General features: G+C 50.7%; 1 protein-coding gene across 5 annotated transcripts in view; it reads right to left on the reverse strand.

The window, feature by feature from the left end:
• Positions 1–20,959, reverse strand: part of TRPV6 (transient receptor potential cation channel subfamily V member 6) — a 27,304-nt gene extending 6,345 nt beyond the window's left edge. For 2 of the 5 annotated variants that reach the window (XM_070424058.1, XM_070424057.1), the window contains exons 1-3: positions 9,150–9,495; positions 672–769; positions 389–511 (exon numbers count right to left, since the gene is read on the reverse strand). In XM_070424058.1, the coding sequence (XP_070280159.1) occupies positions 389–511; positions 672–769; positions 9,150–9,397 (469 nt within the window). In that variant the 5' untranslated portion in view covers positions 9,398–9,495. Of the gene's footprint in view, positions 1–388; positions 512–671; positions 770–9,149; positions 9,496–20,568 lie in introns of those variants that run through there. The other 3 variants (XM_070424059.1, XM_070424061.1, XM_070424062.1) reach the window with 3 other exon arrangements.
• Between the last annotated feature and the right edge of the window lie 12 nt (positions 20,960–20,971).

Below are 20,971 nucleotides of genomic sequence, written 5' to 3' on the forward strand. Positions count from 1 at the left end.
TCAAGTAGATATGGATGGGCCTGATCATTGTCCCAGCCACTCCTCTCCCACCCCCTTCCTATTCCCTAGGTCCTATACCATATCTTCACATGATCCTATACTAGGACAGCATAGGGGGTGGAGACAGAGAGCCCTGGGCCAGGCAAGGTTCCCAGGGTATCCAGCCGTAGCCCCCTTTTTCCCATTCTCTAAGTCTCTCCATTTGGGGGGTTGGTGCTCTAATAACATGCCATGAGGAAGACAAGGCAGAAGGGAAATGGGAAAGGGAATAGGGAGTAGTGGGGCTCAGGTTCCCTCTTTGGTTTCCCCAAGTTATCCATCACAAAGTCTGACTTGCAATATCCAACAGGTATCCCCTTCCCTCCATCTCTGGCCTCTAGTTCCTTACCCTCATACAGCTCAGATGTCATGGGCTCCAAGACCAGCTCCGGGGCGGCCTCCATCAGCACCATGGCAGCCTCCAGGTTGTCATAGAGGGCCGCTATGTGCAGCGCTGTCTCCCCCATGACTCCTGAACAGAAAGAAGAGGTATGGGGCTTCTAAGGGCAGGGGAATGGGAACAATAGTGTCTTAGGGGCCCACAGCAGAAGGTCCTGGGCTATCCTGGGGAGCCACTCACGTGCAGCTGATCCAGAAAGAGTTGGGTGCTGAGGGTTCTGCTCCTTTCTTACCTCTTTGGTGCACCTCACAGGCCTGATACTCGAGCAGCTTGTTGAGAGTCTGGACATCATTCTCTTTGGCAGCTAGAAGGAAAGGACACCCCAAGATCCTACAAGGAAATGGGATCAGAAAGGTATCAGTAGTGAGCATGCCCAGTGATGGGGTGACGGGTGAGGATTTGCTTGATTGTACGTAAACACGTGGACCTCAGTGATAATGAACCCCAAGGTCCCTGGTTCAGGGAAGTGAGGCCATTGGGGTGCAAAGAGTTTCTGATCTCTTTTTTTCACTACCAGTTAGCCCAAAACTCAGTGACTGGTTTCTACATCTCCCCCACCCCGCCCCCTGCCAGGGTGTGGGCACCAGAATGTATGTACATAGCAGGCATGGAGGGGAGGAGCTCTACTTAGGCACTCACTCACCTCTTGAACTATTGACTTCTGGAACAACCCTGATTCAGCCTTCACTGAATGTCCTGAGATGACCCTCCATGATAAGCCTTGTTTTCAAGGACAAGGAATACAAGGCATTCCTCCCTCTTGTTTGTGGAGGAAGTCAACACGCAGAGGTTAGCAGGTTTTCTCCTGTTGCATGGTGCTCTGCTTCCTCGACCTTCTCAGCGAAGCCCTTTGATCCTGGCTCTTCCCTCCCTGTACCAGCATCTTTAGGGCTCAACCCAAAAGGAATAGTGCAGCCTTTTTGTTTTCCTGGCAGATTATAGTCTCTTCCTACTTCCTATCTGTTTCTCACTTATTTTAAGCAAAAATTATCTTCTCTGACTCCTCAATCCTCTCTTAAGTTTAATTCCTACAATGAACTTAAAAACATATATTTTTAAAATTTTTTATTAAAACTTACTTTAACTAAGACACTTGGGACCCCTTTCATTCAATTTTCTCTCTCGGCCCAGAGCCATGGGGTCTTTTCATGGAAGTGAATGAAATAACCCTGTTTATCCAGGGATGGCCAATTATGTGACAAAGAGAGAGCCAGACAGGTGCTCACACACCTGGTGGCGGCACGAAACCCACTCCAGTGCTGGGGGTAGGAGGGCAATGTGAGAGGAGGATTGAGCCCCAGACACATCTCCCAAATGCTAGCCACAGCCCCCTCATGCCACATAGGCAGCTCCTGGCCCTGCCAATTCACCATCTAATTCTTTCTTCATTCAATCCCTACCTCCTCATCCTGTCTGTCCCTCATTAATTCATGTCCTCATTCTCTAACCCAAGATTAGCAAAGTACTCTCCTAACTAGTCTCCCCACACCCTGTTTACCCCCAATTCACATTTTTCAATGCTGCCAAGATACTCTCTTTAAATGGCAATTGCAATCACAGCTTACAAAAGTTCAATGGGTCTTTAAATGCCCAAGGAGAAGGGACCCTTTACAGTTTCTGGGCAACACTTTTCCATGCTCTTTTCCTCCCACTTACATCTCCCACCCAGTATTTTGGGCTCACCACCTGTGCCATGCCCTGCTCTCACCTGATATGTACCCCCCCCAACCCAGTAATTGCCTCTTCCGTGTCCCTAGAATAAGTGCCCAGCCTACTGTAGCCATCCCCACTCCCTGTAGAATGAGTGAATAAGGAGCATGGTTTGACCTCACTGCCCCTTCTTATTATCTTTATTGGCCATACCCAAGCCAACCTTAAGCTAACATATAATCTAAGCAAAAAAAAAAGAAAAAATAGTATTCTCGGTATGCAAACAGCTGCAAAACAAGTTTGCTATACTCCCCTTCACCACATCCACCACCTTCTCAACAATTTGGCCAAACCTCTCCTCTATAAATATCTTAGAGTCAGCACTACGCAGGCACACAGATGGCCTCCCAGGAAGGTTTGCACTCTCTCCTCAGGCGTACTTTCTCTTAGCATGTCTGTTGTAATTAGTATCTATCTCTTCCTCTGTACTAGGGGGACTTGAAGACAGCGATCAGTCACTTTCTCATCTCTGTATTCTTTCCCTGGCCTCTTCCAATTAGCTTCTACTTTTGTGTCCAGCTTTGACTAAATGTGTGAAAAATTAACAGCAGAGCTAGAGATGGGTCCCAGGGTTCTTCTTACCCAAGTTCCAGCTTTATCATAGCTCCCTACCTCCTAGGGCAGCAGTTCTCAACCTGTGGGTCGCGACCCCTTTGGCAGTCGAACAACCCTTTCACAGGGGTTGCCTAAGACCATCCTGCATATCAGATATTTACATTATGATTCATAACAGTAGCAACATTACAGTTATGAAATAGCAACGAAAATAATTTTATGGTTGGGTCACAAGATGAGGAACTGTATTTAAAGGGCCAGAAGGTTGAGAACCACTGTCCTAGGGTATGTGTGCGGAGGCTAGTTGGTGGCAGACCCAAAAATATATAGTCCTTTTGGTCCCTACACATATCTGAAGCCAGTAAACAACCTCCATAAACGTCCTCTGTGTTCATTTCCTTGCCTCTGCTGACGGTCCTACTGGGCCTGGAAAAATCAAGGAGTGACTGTCCGACATAGGCTTGCTAGGTCTACCAAGTAAAAATATGGGATGCTCAGCTCCATTTGAATTTTAGACACACAAAAAATAATTTTTAGTGTAAGTTTGTCCCATACAATATTTGTGACAAACTTATACAAACAGCATATTATCTGAAATTGCAATTTAACCCAGTGTCCTGGACTTATCTGGCAAGCACAGTCAGACCACACTCTGCGTGAAGAACCAGCTTAGAACCCAACCCAGCAGGGTTTGTAGAGAACTGGTCTTCTCTGGTTGGCAAACTCCAGAATCCAGCAAAAAGGGGGGCAGCCTGTCAATGGTTCTGAGGGGATCAGGCAGAGCCGTTACTTGCAATAGCATCACAGGACCACAGGGGGACAGCAGAGAAAGCCTTTGCTCACATTCTTGGTAGGAAGGGGGTCCCCCAAAACACCTGACTATCCTTGGGTCCCATAAAAAAGGCGCAAAAGCAGACCCATCCAAAGATTCTTATGCCTGAAGCACTGGTCATTTCTTTTATAGCAACCCAGCCTAGAAGTTTAGATCTGGAGCAAACTCTACACATCTTCACCAGATAGCTGCCAGACACCTCCCCGGGGCAAGGAAGAGGAGGCGATACGGAAGAAGTATCTTCCCATTTGAATGGTTAGATTATACTCTCTCCCTTCCAGGGGGAAAATGTCACTTTGTTTAGCAGAATACTTCACAATATTACTAGAATCCCCTAGCTACAAACAGTAGTTTAGAGCAAGGGTTCTCAAACATGGGTGATCCCCGGCTCCCCCCACAAGAAACCTGGCAATATCTGGAGACATTTTTGATTGTTGCAACTGGGGAAAGAGGTACTATTTTATTTCAGTGGCTGAAGGATGGGATGTTGTTAAGCATCTTATATAAGCAGCTTACCATAAAAAAGTATTTTCCTGCCCGTCATGTCAACAGTGCCAAGGTAGAGAAACCCCAACTTAGAGGTATAATTATTCATAAGCCATCTTTTATTTATTTTTTTAAATTTATTTTTTATTTTTTTATTGCTTAAAGTATTACAAAGGGTATTACATATGTGTCCTTTTTTTCCCCACCCTTGACAATCCCCTGGCCTCCCCTACCCCCCAGTGTCTTATGTCCATTGGTTATGCTTATATGCATGTATACAATTCCTTCGGTTGATCTCTTACCCCCCTCCCTCCTGCCCTCCAGCCCTCCCCGGCCTTCCCGCTGCAGTTTGACAATCTGTTTGAGGCAGTTCTGCCTCTGTATATATTATTGTTCAAAAGTTTATAATGGTCTCTATTATCCATGAATGTGTGAGATCATGTGGTATTTTTCCTTCATTGACTGGCTATATAAGCCATCTTTTAAAAAGGATGCTTCACATTCAAAAGGATGAGAAATGCCCTATACATACATGTTTTCTTACACATCATTAAACAAATAGGTGAAGCCTTTTAAGCACCCATTGATTAAGTAGCAACACAGAATTATAGAGCAAATCTGCAATTATGACCATATGAAAGGTGTCTGCAGGATTTAGAATGTTTTATTTTGTGGGACAATTATTTATCAAATTGATAAATAGTTCTACATTAGACTGGTGCAGACCTCATTACAAGGTCCCTGGCATACAACCTAGCACATTCTTCATAAACAGATCTCCCCCTCGGGGTTCCCTCCGGCCACCAAGTGAGAATCTCCCACTTCTCTTCTCCCAGTTCCCACCACCTGTGCTCTCCCCCTCCATTCCTGAGCATGTGTGCCTGCCTGTATGTGTCTACCTGTGTGTGTGCGTGCGTGCTCGTGTGTGCACAGGGTGCACAAGTGGAGTTTTGTATTTGGTTGCTGGGAAACAGGGCAGGATCAAGAGTGTCTGCAGGAGAATTCAGATCAGGATTTTAGAGCAGGGAAGTCCGTAGAAAGAAAACTAGTTTAATCTGTTCATGCAACAGATGGAGAAAGAGGCCTGGAGTCTGAGGTGACTTGTCCTAACAAGTCAGGGGCAGAGCTGGGACGAGTGCCCTATTTGTCATTTCTCTGTCCCCATTCTCAGTGTTAATCAGGGTTTGAAATGGGGTTAGAGAAGGCACAGGGGACTGTATGGATCTGCGTGGGTTTCACTGGTTTTGCCACAAGCAGCCTCTCACAGGAGGCATGGGAGGCTGTCATTTGGGAAGGGAAGGGCACGGACAACATGGTGGCTCAGAGTTTGGTTCCAGAATGAATATGGTTCTGACAGGAGGAAATTGACAGCCCCTCTAAGTTCCTGCCATCACGGGAGGTGCCCTTTTGCCATGTGGATTTTGTTTATCACAATAATCCCATGTGTCAAATGTGCTTTTCAGCTTCCAAATCAGCATCTCGCTCATGCTCCCTCTTGCTCCTTACAGCCCTGCCACACAGGCTGAGTAATGCTCTCACTTTTCAGAAAAGGAAATTGAGGCAGCATAGCCAAATCACGGCTGGAGGATCACACAGAGTTAAAGGCAGAATGCTTCACCAAGAACCTAGCCTTAGGCGCTCACCACTAAATTATGTGGTTCTTCAAGTTTTATGACTCTTCCCAGGGGGAGGGGGCAGCCCAGAGCAGTGACCACAGATGAAGGAAACTGCAACCACGTTTGGGGAGGAGACACGCACTGGCCACTCATGGGTCACCTCCCTCTAGGTCATGTTCTTGACAACGGAATGAGGTTCAAAGCTTCCAGGAAAGTGGCTGTTTCCAGACTTAGAGTCGGGCCACCTTTCTATCTGCCAGAACTCCGCCAAGCACGTCGGTAGCCCCGGTAGCCCCATGTGCCTGCGAGGATGCATGTGCGTGTGTTTACTGAGGCAGGGAGTCCGGAAATGCTGGGAAGTCCCAGGGCTTGCTTTTCATGGACACGTCAGTTCACATATATTTACAGGTGTCTATCTAAACAGAGGAGAACCTTCAGTGTTCATTGCCTTCCCGAAAACTAGTGGGAGGGCGACTGTGCCAGCAAGGGGGCCAGGTGTAAGGCTCAGGTTAGACAGCCTCTGGAAGCTGCCCAGCACACCCCACAACAGCTGAAATCAAACACCGCAGCGTCCTCCTCTATGCTCCATGGCTCTGTCCACACCCTTTTCAGGAGCTCACCAAGCATTGACAAGTAGATGCATATTGGTGTATTTCATCCATGAGAATCTGAGCTCCCAGAGAGCAGGGAAGGTGCCATGTTCATTTTCTAAAAACCTAGCAGAGTAGTTTCTGCTCAATGAATGTTTAGGGCACTGAATGTCAGGAAAGACAACTCAAGGCCCAAGGAGACAGTTCAGGAGAAAGGGGAGAGTTCAGCTTGGATGGCAACGACAGGGATTCACCCAGAGTGGGCTGCATGACTGAGATACAAGAAAAGCCCACCGTGCCTGGCTGGTGTGGTTCAGTGGTTGAGCGTCAACCTATGAACCAAGAGATCTCGGGTCAATTCCCGGTCAGGGCACATGCCCGGGTTGCAGGCTCAATCCCCAGTGTGGGGTGTGCAGGAGGCAGCCAATCAGTGATTCTCTCTCATCATTGATGTTTCTATCACTCTCTCTCCCTCTCCCTCTTTCTTCCTCTCTGAAATCAATATATATATATTTAAAGCCCTCTGAGAAGAATGCTGGGTTCCCTGTCAGCCTGAAGAGATCAGAAAGCCCTCCCTCCTCACTGGACCATGCTGCACCCTGTGGAATTCCCTCTGAGCCCTGGGCACAGATCCCCAAGGTCACTGCTTGCTTTCTCTGGGCCTGCCTCCTTCACAGGGAATAAAGCCCTCCCTCCCAAGTTAGATCAGGGACTCTGAGATAAGATGGGTGCTGGTAACATTTTTGGCTACTTTCTTCCATCAGTGCACCCCCTGACCTGACTGAATTGTCCTCGTGTCCATGGATGTCTGGTATTTATCTAATTACCTGCATCTCCCCTTAGGCTAGGTGACTGCACAGCCTCATCCTCTCCCCTTCCTGGTTATTTCAGGGCCACCCAGAGGACAGTCAATACTCCTGGCTCCTGGTTGGGAAGACGAGGGCCAAGGAGCTGTGGAATGAGGCAGGGAGATCAGGAATGGAGGGGAACCCCTCACAGTGGTGACATCAGACCTTTCTAGCCTGAGATTCAGGAGGAGGCCCTCAGATGGTCTTAAGAAGAAATAGAACAGAAAGGACAAGTGGAAGCAGCTCTCTCACAGCCAGGCTGTGGTCCTTCAAAGACTCTGTCTGCGCCTCGCTTGGGCACACAGGGAACTTCCGCCACTCCTTCTGAAACCCCGGGCCTCTCTGAGCTCTGTGTCTGGCTCCCCAGCCCTGGGGTCCTAAGAGTGGGAAGGGGATGAGTGGGACCAGTGATGGCCTCGTCTGCAACAACACCACCATTCTGTTGCCTCAAGATGTCATCAGCCAAACATGTGCTCAGCCCCAACTCTCCCAGGCCTGGGGGACAGAGGTGGGTGGCTGATGTGAGAGATGGGAAGCCAAAACTGGAAAAAAAGGGGCTCATCCCAGCCCAGAATCCTTGAGCTAAAGAAGAAAACCCACAGAGGCTCTATGTGACCTCTTAGCCTTCTCCCTCCTGGTCAGGCTCAGGCAAGCCCCTCCATTTGCATATGGACACAAAAAAGTTTATGCTTTCCCCTATGAATAGACATATTATCTGCCTTCTGAGGAGCTCAGGGAAACCCCAACAGGAGGATTTCCTTCAGGCATGCCACTGCCTGGGTGGGGCGGTCCATGTAGACTTTGGAAGACTACACACTGGGATGGCTTCAAGCTTCCTCCATGGCCCCAGCTCCCAACTCTAAGCTGCCAGGGATGATGGGTGGGGACATTTTCAGGGGCTGGAAGCAACAAGTAAAATTTCTTTAGGGCTCAACCTCTAGAGCCTCTCAAATTCCACAATCTGGATGAGGGAATGGGTGAACATGGGTCCTAAGTATGTTTTGGCCAGTTTCCAGTGCCCTCTCCCCCAGTAGAGAATCATGGATTCTAGGCTGGGTCCCAGCTGTTCATCTTCAGACCCTCCCATCAATGGCTGATGTAGTAAATGCACAGGAATGATAACCATGATCACATTTGGGCTTTTTAGGGGGGTTCCTAGGGTCTGCAGATCCTCTCATTCATTCATTCATTCCCACATGCCTACGTAAGTGTGCTATATGTTTCTGCCTGAGAGGCTGTTCAAGGGGCAGGGAGTAGAGCAGGGGTCCTCAAACTACGGCCCGCGGGCCACATGCAAATACAAATATTGTATTTGTTCCCGTTTTGTTTTTTTACTTCAAAATAAGATATGTGCAGTGTGCATAGGAATTTGTTCATAGTGTTTTTTTTAAACTATAGTCCGGCCCTCCAATGGTCTGAGGGACAGTGAACTGGCCCCCTGTTAAAAGTTTGAGGACCCCTGGAGATATAAGGCATTGCTCTGACCCACCGCACACCTCTAGTGGATGTCACAATCTCTCCAAGACCCAGCAAGTTGCCTGGCCATGAGGAAAGTACAGCGGACCCTTGAACACCGTGGGTTTGAACTATGGGGATCCACCTATAAGCAGATTTTTTTTCCAATGGACCCACTCAGTTCAATTGACAAGCACAGCTCAATTGACCCTGGCAGCTGAAACCCACATTGCTCAAGGGTCAATTGGCGGTTAAGAATCCTTGTAAGTGGAGGGTCGACATCAGTTATTCATGGCTTTTTGACTACACCTTTCAGCTCCCCTAAACCCCACATCGTTCAAGCATCAGCTGCACTCCCAAGAAGCTGCCTAACTGACTTGATCTTACAGATGGTGAGACCTGTGTGCACGCCAACCCTCCTCTTCCACCTGGAGCCCTGAGGCCCCACAGGCCGAGACTCTTGAGACAAAATGCTCCCAAGGGGCCAGGCATGGAGTACAGTCTGTCCAGACAGAGGTGCCAAACAAAGACAGAGAATGAGGAAGGGGGAGGGGGGCTGAGAAAAGGGGAAGGAGGTGAGGGACACCTGGGGGGCGGCGGCAGCAGGTGGAGGCTTACCTCTTTTGCTGCAGCAGGTTCTGCTCATCTCGGCTCTGAGCCCAGGACTCCTGTCTCTGGAACCATCTGCAGAACTTTCTCCACAGGCAGAGAATGAGGCCTGTCTTCTTGGGCAGTGGCAACCCCATGTCGTGTAAGACAGGCTCCTTGTAGGGCTGAGGCAGAGACCAGATCCCGACTGAACTCCGCCTTGGAGCCACATTGGTCTCCCCAAGGGCCGGCCTGCCCTCTCCCTGCAGCGGTCCCATCTCCTACCTCCCTGGCCCGCACAGGAGTCTCGGGGAGGCGCCCCAGCCAGACTTCAGAGGGCTCTGAGTTTGTTACTCTTGGCAGAGCTGGGCCTCCCTCATTGGGCTCCTCAGGCAGGAGCTCCTCAAAGCGCAAACTCCCTCCCTCCTCCCAAATTACCTGAGATTTAAAGAGACAGGCCAGCAGCCCTGCCTGCCACCTGGGGCCTTGCGTAAACTCCTTCACCTTGGTCTGGCTCCCTGCCCCCAGGCCAGTCCAGGGAAGGGAGCCCTTCATAGAGACTGGATTGACCTCCCTTGGACTTTGGGACACCTGCTCACCTTTTATAGAAAGGTTTGGGAGGGTCAAACTAGGCTGAGAGACTCAGGCAGTGAAGGAGGAGGGAGGGGTCAGGCAGGCCTTTGGGGGTTGAGGGCCTCTCAAGTGAGTAAGGGAGTGAGCCCACTTTTCTCACAGGTCCTGTCCTTCTGCTTTCCCCCACCTTTTCCTGTGTGTCCATGCTGGGGACTTAGCTTTTCTTGACTCTTCCAATTTAATCTCCCACCTGCCTAGAATAGGTATACAGTATTGAGAACTCTTAGTCTCCTCACCTACTGGGGTTCAGAAAACTATACCTGTAAAGGGTCAAGAGAGTAAAGGCAAATATTTTAGACTTTCAAGCCCCAGAATACAGTCTCTGATCACATTCTTTTTCTTCTTCTTCTTCTTCTTCTTCTTTTATTTTTTTTACAGCCCCTTTAAGATGTAAAATCCATTCTGGGTTCATGAGCTCAGACACAACATGGAGTTGTGGCAGGACCTGGCCCCTGCACAGAGTTTGCAGCCCCCACTCTGGACCTCAAGACCCTCCCCAACACGACATACATGTAGTGGGGTGCCACATAAAATACAGGATGCCAGTTCAAGTGGAATTTCAGATAACTTCTTTTTAGTGTAAATGTGCCCAAGTATTGCAAATTCTTTCTCTGGCAACCTCCAGCAGACACAGTGTTTATTCACCTGCTCGCTATTGTCTGCTAAGCCCTTAGCTAAGTGGTCCCAGGTAGGCTTATGTCATACCTATGAGGGGTGTTTATTACCTGCATTATACCAATGCGAGAAAGCAAAGCTCAAAGTAGCAAAGTAGATCACCCAGAGCCACACAGCCATTCAGTGACGGAGGCCAGATTCAGATCCACTGGCTTGATGCAGAAGCCACATCTACCTACCCTACCACAGTCCCTTGTTCCAACTGAGTTCCAGGAGGGAAAGGGAGCTACAGACACAGTGATGAAGGATTGCAGAGAGCACAGCCCATCCTAGTCCCACACACAGAACTCTGCCATGTGTGAGCCGGGAGCCATTGTGAAGATCGGTTACTTCAATTTTTATGTTGGGAATAAACAGAGGCCGTGGCATGTGCAAAGTCCCACAGCGACCCAAAGACCCACTGGCCTGGAACCTGGGTACTCAGAGTCCCAGGTGTGTGGGAGCCACCCACTAGCTCCAGAGTTTGTTTTTTTTCTATGTATTCCTGGTTGAGAGACAGAGAGAGAGAGAGAGAGAGAGAGAGAGAGAGAGAGAGAAAGGAAGGCAGAGAGAGAGGGGATGTATGGGGAGAAGCACAGCTTAGGTGCAAGGCAGGGTATCTCCGTGGGCGGGTGGAGGAAGGTCACTCTCAAAATGAAAGGGAAGCAAGGCTCCTGCCGTTGGCCCAGGGCCAGGCCAGAGCGCCCTGAGCAAACAGTGCCATTCGATTAGCTGCCTTCCCCACCCATCCAGGGTCAACGGGTTCGGGCTGGGTGGGGGGAAGGCACTAGAACCCAAACCTTGAACCCAGGAACTTTGTGCCCATTAAGCCTGTGTTTGTCTGCCTGATGACCCACCCACCTTCTCTGTCCTGCTGGCTCCAGCCAAAGCCCCCAGTGCAGTCCTGTTTGGGGAGAGGACAAGGCAATGCCGTGTTTGCATATGGGGGAGAAAGGCTACAGGAGGAATCAGTCATTCCAGACTTCTTTTTTCCTCCTCCACCTGATGCTGCCTTGTATGGGTCACCAGGACAAATGGGAAATTGCAAACAGACTAAACATTGGTGTGGAGGGCTAGAGGGGAGGGGGCAGTTTACCAGATACTAGCTTCTACCAACAGTGTCCTCTCACCTCTTGGACCCAACATTATATGTTTGGACAGTGGGCAAAGGTGGGCCACCGGGTGGATGACACTACCTACATGGGTCCTCTCACATCTTAAAGCCACATTCCCTGTACCCTCCTGGGATTATGGATTTTGAGGGATAGGGAGCTTTACTGGAGTGTGGCCCACTCTGAGGAGTATGGTAGGCTACCCTGGCCCATGCCAAGCCATGCTGGGCAGCACCTCCCAACAGAGAAAACTCAGTTGGCTCTGCAGCCCAGAGTCCCAGACTCGAGGTCCAAATACAGGAGGCTGTAGGTGTAGGGGCTGAGGGGGAGGATGGGATGGTCACATTTGCTAGCCTCATCTGGTGAGACTTGCCATCACACCCTCTCCAAGACCCCTTGCCCAGACTCAAAATTTAAGAAAACTTTTATGACTACGGGCAAGTCATTGTCCCTCTCGATGGTCCCATCTATAAAGATGAGCATACGACTTGTGGTGCAGGTCATCCAGTCTGCCCTGACCTCATGGCAGTCAGTCTCCGACCTAGTTTTAGAGGAATGAAGAGGTCAGGGCCCCTGGGGGAGGGAGGACTGGAGAGTCAATGTTGACTGGGTCTGAAACAGGTTCTTCCTGCCTCAGGCTGAGCTTGAACTCTAAGCAAAAGTTAGGTCCTCAGAATTCAATGAAGGAGCCTGGGGGGAGGGTCAATCAGAGTCTGACCAGCCTCCTCTGAGGGCCACACTGGCATGGGCTGAAGGGGATCAGAGAGATGACATGTGTTGGTACAAACAGGGCTGGGGCACAGCCGGACTGGGGCTGAGAAGTTGCCTACTGATTCCTGCATTTGGGGCACCGTTTCTCATCCTGGACACTATTGATACCTTGGAACAGAAAGCTCTGTAGTGTGGGGTTTGCCAGCATTGTAGGATGTTTAGCTGCCATTCACTGGGTGACAATCAAGAATGTCTTCAGACATTGACTGTTGGCCCCTGGAGGGCAAAATCACTCTCCATTGAGAAACACTGATTTAGGGCAAAAAAGTGTATTCATATATTTTGTTCTGGTTTTGTCCCTCTTTTCATTTGTTCTATGTCTTTCTGTTTCTCCGTTTTTGTTTTTTTTCTTGCTCAGGCCTCTGTCTCTGCAATTGTATCTGCTCCCCTGGTCTTAGTCTCTGAGCTGGCGCATGTGGGATTTCTGTATTTGTGGTGTGTGAGGTGTGGGGGGTGCGTGTGAAGTGTGTGTGTGTGTGTGTGTGTGTGTGTGTGTGTGTGTGTGGTGTGTGATGGATGCTGTGTGTGTGGCTGTGATGTGTGATATAGTGGGTGTGTGTCTGTGTCCAGGGCTCTGAATGGTCTCTCTGTGGAAGCCTGGATTTCTTTGTCTTTTCTCTCCTCTCTGCCTCTTTGTTTCCTGTGCAGCTTACTGCGTCACCCCATTCCTGCTCCCCACACCCACTTCGAGGGTGTCCCTTAGCTCTGTTGTCAAGAGAGAGAAGGCCGGGCAGGCCAAGGGGCTGTGATGACAGAGCTGGCTCGGGGCAGTGAGGTCATAGCCACTGCTCACTCAGCCTGGAGTTTGTTCTAATGATTTTTTTTTTATTATTATTGATTTCAGAGAGGAAGGGAGAGGAAGAGAGAGAAACATCAATGATGAGAGGGAATCATTGATTGGCTGCCTCTTGCATGCCCCCTACTGGGGATCGAGCCTGCAACCTGGGCATGTGCCCTTGATCAGAATCAAACCCGGGACCCTTAAGTCCGCAAACCGACACTGTATACACTGAGCCAAACCAGCTAAAGCTGGAGTTTGTTCTAGTCTCGGGGTTCACACACCTGTGTGCCAGCTCATAAAGCCTGTCCAGGAGCAATGTCAGATCGGCAGAGAGTGTGCACACGTGTGCACACACACATGCAGGCATATACACACACATGCGGGTCACCGTACTGCCCAGGGCCTCGGGCGGATGGTGACTGGAACTCCTGGGCCCGTGGCCACCTGGATGGCAGCTGGTGCGAGAACTCTCAACGCTCCTTTTCAGCTCAAACACCTGTGATGCTAAGGACTGCAAGTCACAGTGGCCCTTGGTGCACACAGGCACCTCAGCTGCCAGAGGCCAGGGGTCTAAACTGTTGCAAAACTCTCATACCCTTTCCCCCCAAATGCGACCTTAGTCCCTGCCCCCTGTCCTCACCCAGGTGAGAACTGTACTCCAGCCCTTTGCCCTCACCATCTCCTACAGCCTCTCCATAGCTGTCCCTGAGCCTGCCTGAGTGCTCACACCATGGGGGGCACTGCCTAGCAGCTTCAGGCCCTCCAGGCTTTTTTCTTTTTCTTTTATATATATTTTATTGATTTTTTACAGAGAGGAAGGGAGTGGGATAGAGAGTTAGAAACATCGATGAGAGAGAAACATCGATCAGCTGCCTCCCGCACACTCCCTACTGGGGATGTGCCTGCAACCAAGGTACATGCCCTTGACCGGAATCGAACCGGGGACGCTTGAGTCAGCAGGCTGACGCTCTATTCACTGAGCCAAACCGATTATGGCTTCTTTTTCTTTTTTTTTTTTTCACCAATTGTTAATGCAGGTTTTTATTTGGCTGTCTATACAATTTAAGCTATTAAAATTTATACAAATATTTACAAATTAAATAATCATCTGAAACTCTCCAGCAATGCACGTAACACAAAACCAAGGGGGGGGGGGGGGGGCGGGGAACAGGGACAGGCAGGCCTTGGCTCCTGTGTTCCCTACCTGCCCAGAGCCTTTTCTAAACTGGAAAGACCAGGAATCTGGCACTCCTGCTCCTCTTTTCTGGGGTCAAGCGTTAAAATTCAAAGACAAACTTAAGCCAAAGAAAATAGCAAGGAAGTTACTTCAACTCTTCTAAATTTAGGAAAAGTTCTGTAAGTTGAGAAGTGGTCTTCTGTAGATTCTGGGGCTTGCAGTGGTTCCGGAGCAGACACAAGCCCTCAGCCTGGAGTGAGGCTGGGCAGTGGCTGCTGGGTGAGAGTCCTGACCTGACTTTAACCCTCTCTCCAGGTCTCTGCAGGCTGGAGTCATGGCTCTTAGTCCCAGTGTGGCCCCTCTGGAGACAGGGCAGTGTGCAGGCGGGTGGCAAAGCCCACAGCTACCCTTCTCGAGCCCCTTTTCCTTCCTCCTGTCTTTCTCTCTTCCTTCCAGAACCCAAAGCCTTTTCCTTCCCCCAAGCTGGGCCTCTCCACTCTGCTGCCTCACCCAGTCTCTCACCCCCTCTTACTTTATCCCAAACTCCTTCATATCAGGCTGAAGTCAACCAGGAATTAAGCCGCTGAAATGTGCACAGACCCCAAAGAACTTTCCAAATCTGGAGAGTGAACCACGAGGCTGGCTTCTGGAGGACACAAAGCAGAGAGGCAATGACATGTGATCAGAATGGCTGCATTCCAACCCCAGCTCCACCAGAAATCACTGTGTGGCCTTGGCCAAGTCACTTACCTTTTAGTGTCTGGATCTGCAAAAATAAGGACTCTTAAGTTCTTAAGTTTCCCTGGTCCTTTCAACAGGCAGCCCCTCCTCAACTCCCACCTGCAGGCACACTGGAGCTCAGAAGGACCTCATATCAGAAAGGGCTCTTCTCTCTCAGTGAAACCTGCCTGTCTTTGTCTCTGAATCACAGGGCCCCTCTCCACCAAGCAGAGAGGAGAGATAGAATGGAGGCAGGCAGGACACGGCGACACATGGCTTCTGTTCACCCTTTAGCCTTATAAATAGCAGGATCTTGGGACCCAAGTCATTTTGAGTGAGGAGAGGGGATAGCTAGCCCTCCACTGTGGTATCCCTGGAGACGGGGCTGGGGGCCACTTCCCTCCACTCCACTCTGGGCAGTGGGATACAGGGCTCAGACCTGGAGGCCTAGAGTAAACAGATTGGTTTATGGCACAGAAGACAGGATCTAGTCATTATCCTAAATCAGATCATCACTATGAAAACCCCAAGCCGAAAGCAAGACCCTTTTCCAAAAGCATGTGTTCTCACTGGACACCACAGCTAGGCCAGCAGCCCTGCGAGGCAGCGTTTTATCAGCACTCTTCCCCGACTGCGCCCCACCTGCACTTCTAGTCTTTTCCTCCCCCCACTCCAAAGTCAGGGAAAGTGCAACAGGGTGGTGATAAAAACCCTTTCAAATTCTATTTATTTAACACAAGCAGTCTAAAAACAGGGCAATTGCCAAATGTAGGCAGGGCACACTGCAGGGGGAGCTGTCAGGGTCTGCGAGGCAGGGGAAGGCATGCAGGAGCAGGACAGAGAAGGGGGCTGACCCCTGAGAGGCAGACCTGGGTGGCAGTTCTGGGCCTCCTCTCCCCACAGCCAGGCTTGTGGCTTTGCCCCTGGACAGAGCAGCCTCAGGGAGGGAGTGCCCCTCAGGACTGTGAGGCAGCACAAGGCTGGGGCAAGAGGGGCCGGGCAGATTCTGTGGTAGATACCTAAGCAGGGTGTGGTAGGAGTTGAGGAGGGTGGAGAGGCCAGGAGCAAGGAGACCAGGAGGCGGTGTCCCAGCTGGGTACAAGGCAGGGACTGAAGCTAAGCAGGACTTTCTCCAGATAGCTATGGGCAATTCGGAATTTCCCTAGGCAACAGGAGCGGCAGGTCCCTGGTCAGCCACTACCAGGGACCAGTACTAGGAGAGATAGAAAGTACTAGGTGCTATTCTACACAGGCCCCATGGCATAGGCTTTCCAGACACGGGTGCCCCGGGGTGTGTGGAGCCCCGGGTGTGTGGAGCCCTGTGCAGGTAGGTGGGAGTGTAAATGTCAGGCATTTGATAGTGCACCCTGTGATCTCCTCATAGGGATCTCCTTGCTGACCCCGAGGAATCAGCACCTTAGCGCTTGCCCTGCCTGCTGGTGCCAGTACTCAGGCCCGCCCCCCTCCCAGGCTCCTCCCCCTTCTTTCAGCCTGCCTGAAGTTCCCAACAACAGCTGATTGAGATGTGTCCCCAAGCTACAGGGAAGTCCAGCATCAGGCAGCATCAGGGCTCAGCCTAAAACCCTCGGGAGCAGATCAGTGCTGAGAGACTCCAGAGCACAGGGCTGCCCACTGCCATCCACGTGGAAGGTGCCAGTGTGGGTTGTGTGGCTGAGGATGTGTGCCATCGTCAAGGGTGACAGACATGTATTAAAACTGTCAGAGGTATGCAAGTGCCCGTGAGCCAGCATGGCACCGTGGTGTCCCTGAGAGCCACCCTCTGTGTTGTTCTTTGCCAAAGACGTGGTGTAGAGGGTAGTCCCCCACTTTCCGGATCTGGAGGTCTGGTTTTGCCCATCTGTCCATGCAGGCACGGGAGAGAGTGATGGTGTGGGACAGGTCTCTCCAGGAGCCCAGAGCTGGGGTTGTAATCCTGCCCTGCAGCGATGAGATCCTCGATTTCAATCACACAATCTGAGAATCGGTTTCCTCATTTGTGAACTGAGGACAGTCACTCTCTGCTATTGATTCCGCAGGGTTGTTGTTAGCATTAAAGATGAGGGACATGAGCCCTGGCCACTGTTGCTTAGTGGTTAGAGCATTTAGCCCATGCACCAAAGGTAGTGCATTCAATTCCCGGTCAAGGGCAAGTCCCTGGGTTGTAGGTTTGACCCTCAGTTGGGGCATGTGTGGGAGGCAACCCATCGATGGACCTCTCTCTCTCTCCTCCCTCCCTTCCACTCTCTCTAGAAATCAATGGAAAAAAAAAAAAACTAGTATCTTCAGGTGAGGATTAACAGCAACAAAAAAGATAAGGGACGCGAGAAGACTATATGCCGTAGTGTGTCATATGAATGTAAGGCATTTGCCTTTTTAACTTTGCTTGGGAGGGAGTATTTGAAATAACTTTCTGGTAAAGACTTTAGAGCTGTCTTGTCTTGGGGGATCAGAATCTTGTCATGGAAGGAGCCAAGGCCTTGAGGACATATCAATTTGGGTTCAAAGCCAAACTATTAATTGCTAGTTGAGAGGTCTGGGGCAAGTTAGCTACTTGTCTGAACCTCAGTTTTCTGTCTACAAAATGAGCACAGTCATGGTCACTTGACCGTATGCTGGGCCCTCACCTGCTCTGGGCCCCAGGTGCCTGTCTGGAAAAGTAGAATAGCAACAGCTGGTGGTGAGAATTAGCTGAGACAGGTGTGGGAGGCACCTGGCCCCACGGCAGGTGCACAGTAATAGCCTCTGTTCTTACTCCCTCAGTCCTCTCTTCTACTACTGTTTTGGGGTCTTGGAGCCCTCTCAATCCCCTCCCATGGGCAAATCCCCCCTGAGGACCAGAGCAGATCCCACCTCAGACTGTTACCACCTACATAGGGTGGGTTTCTGTATCAATCATCTCACGGCCCACACCCTCCACTGGCTCCCAAAGAGACTGTTGAACTCCAGCTCCTGGTTTACTATTGGAGTGAGTAGCAGGAAATAGTGCCTATGGCGTTTGCCTGCACCAGGTTCAGTAACCACACAGTCCCAGCCTGGTTTAGAAAGATGCCTCCCAGGAAGTATCTGATGTATAAAATCTAGCTCATCCCTTGAAGCAGAGCTCAAAAGTCACGTTCTCTCTTTTCTTTCTTCTGCATCCATCCTCACCCAGCCAGGACGAGTGCCAGCCTCCTCCATGCTCCCTGCTCTGTGTACAGAATAGCACTGCCTTAGCATCCCCCCTTTACCTGCCCATCTCCCCCACTTGCAGGTCCTCAGAGGCAGAGTGGAAACCACATTGTGACCTTGTTCCCTGACAGAGTACCTGACATGCAGTATATGTTGAATTGTGTTCTATGGAGAATGATCTGTGCCAAGGAAATTGCAAGCTATTTAGTGGATACATTTCCCTGTCTAGGCCCCAAAGGCAAAGGAGGGTCAGTGTACAAGAGAGAGGCCCAGAAGGTGACAGGAGAACAAGGAAAGGTAGCAGGGAAGTGTGTGTGTGTGTGTATCCTGGGACGGGGGAGGGTGTTTGTCAATCCCCAGCCCACACAGAGACAATGACTTCTGCCTTTAAATGATTAATTGGTCTTCAGAAAGGCACCTGTGGCTGGTTGCAGCCAATCCACCCCACCCCCATCCTGTCCCGAGTCCCTCTCCTCCCTGGCCTGGGACCCAGGGGCAGGGAGCGATCACTGACCTAAGGCCCAGAGGGTCTGGGACAGAGGCTGTGGGGGGCCTGGAACTGTCTCCTCATGCCCACCAGGTTCACTCAAGGAGGGAGAGAGAGGATAAAGAGGCAGAGACTTCTGCCGAGGATAAGAAAGAACAATTGGCAGGTGTCCTCTCCAGACCTAGGGAGAGGAGGGGCCAAGTCTGAGAGTCTTGGAAAGAGATACTAGTCATCCATTTAGGGGTCATGCGCTCTGACCCGGGACAGGAGAGCATCTCGAAGGATTGGGCCAAAGGTCACCTTCAGGTAGCCACAGGCTTTGATCTATCTGTCGCCCTTCCTTACCTCTTATTGGAAGGAGACGGATGAGGAAAAACAGAGAGGGCAGGAGCATAAAGAGGTGAACCCTGGGACGGCAAGTATATCCCCATAAAAACTCCCTCCATGAGCAAAATGTTAGTGGCCCACGTGCTTTCATGAGTATGATGCTACTATCTTTCCACAATCATGTCAGGGAAACACTTCAGAAACCATCAGCTAATCCCATGGCAGAGCAGCGAAGCGAAACTGGTCGTTTTACTGTACTCCTTATCCCTAAAGGGCCCAGCTGCCTAGAGGGGCCACTCATGGCAGTGAGAAAGCTGGTGGAGGTGAACAGGGTGGCCCTCAGATAAGCCCAGAACACAAGCTAGTCTCTGGCCAATGTAGTCATTGGGGACGGGGGCGGGGGGGGGGGGGGTGGCAGCGCTGGCATCTCTGGGAGGAACCTCATGCCAGCCCCCCACAGTTGACTTCACAGCTACATAAGGAAGGAGTTATGCAAGCCCCAGCAGGAGGAAGGAGAGGAGTTAAAAAGCATGTTAAAAAGAGAGTGCCCCTTTAAGGACTACTTGCATGCGAGCGCACACGCGAGCAGACCCCTGTCACAGATGCCCAGCACACACAGGCGAGTGGGGTCAGGCACACCCAGTCCCTCCAGCTGCAGCCTGGCCTTGCATAAGCCACCACTGCCTGGGGCCCCAGGGCTATAATTGCCTCCTCCTCCAAGCCAGGATAACAAAGAGGCAGTACAAGCAAAGGAAGCAGGTGTGTCCAGTCCACCCCAGGTGGCTCCTGCCTGGCTGCCGTCCCAGGACAGAGACAGGGGCCACATTACCCAACGTACTCCTTGTTACCGTCAAAGCATTTCTTTCCTTGCACATTTCTCATTCCTGCCCCTGCCCCCACCCCCACCCCCCATTGCCTTTTAAGAACCAGGTAGGCCTGACCTGAAGAAGTAAATGATCCTTGATCCTGCGTCAAGGTATTTTCACAGCTTTCATCATGTGAACTCAGGTGTGCAAAGGCGTCTTGTGGAGGCCACAGTTGGCCCTCGCTCCACCTCCATTTTTCCACCCAGTTTTGCCATGTGCACCATGCCCCAGGGACCCACGAAGTCTTCCCTTCTTCGCCAGCCTCTCTGGTTTCTGCCTCCCTCACCTGCAGGACCCAGACCTTATCTGGCATTCCTTCAGCGTGGCACAAGGGAAGGACAGTGACCTCGGCCCTTCCTTCCCAAGGCCACTGGCAGAGACATTCCTGGGGGCTCCACAACCCTCCCTACTAGAACCTTGTCAATCAAATGCTTTCCAAGCAGCTGGGAGGGGACATGTTTATAAAGTCCAAGGCCTCCTGAGAGAATAAAATGTCCCTCCAGTCACCTCCCTGCCTGGCGTGTGAGGTGCTCGGAAATGAGAATTTTCTGCCTTCTGTATTCTGAAGTCACCAGGGAGGAGGGAGACAGGAGGGGAGGATGGTAATTGTTTGGGGGTACCCGAAGAATTCCTGAGGCAGAAACAGCAGTTTTTCTCTGTCCCCTGTCCCTCTCTCTGGAGCCCCAAGTGGCTGCCCATTGGGGCAAGAGCATCTGCCGGCCACTGGAACCCTTCAGCTCCTGGTTCACTCACCTTGTCTGTCTGTTGTGCAGCAGTGGCTGTGCCTGCATCTTTGCCTTTCTCATCAGGCTCTTGAGGCCTTCACTGCTGCTTTCAGAGGAGACCACGCACCAGATGGTTCAGTAAGATCCGGTCCCAGAGCTCTGGGGCTGTGGTTGTTCTTCCCTTCTTTTCTTCTTCCTCATAATATCCACTTCTTTCTCCTCCTTCTCCTTCCCCCCACCTCTCTCTCTGTCTCTGTCTCTCTCTCTCATATAGACACACACACACACACACACGTACACACACGCACATGCACACGCCCACACACACACACACATCACATTTGTGATGGTGCTTTTCCTTTCCAAAGTATTTCTATCCATACCATCTGCTCATTTTTAATGATTGCAACCCCACTCAAAGGCAGGCATTT

The sequence above is a fragment of the Myotis yumanensis genome, unplaced genomic scaffold (assembly GCF_028538775.1).
Source record: "Myotis yumanensis isolate MYYU_CA2020_CCGP unplaced genomic scaffold, mMyoYum1.0.hap1 SCAF_9, whole genome shotgun sequence".
Lineage (NCBI taxonomy): Eukaryota > Metazoa > Chordata > Mammalia > Chiroptera > Vespertilionidae > Myotis > Myotis yumanensis.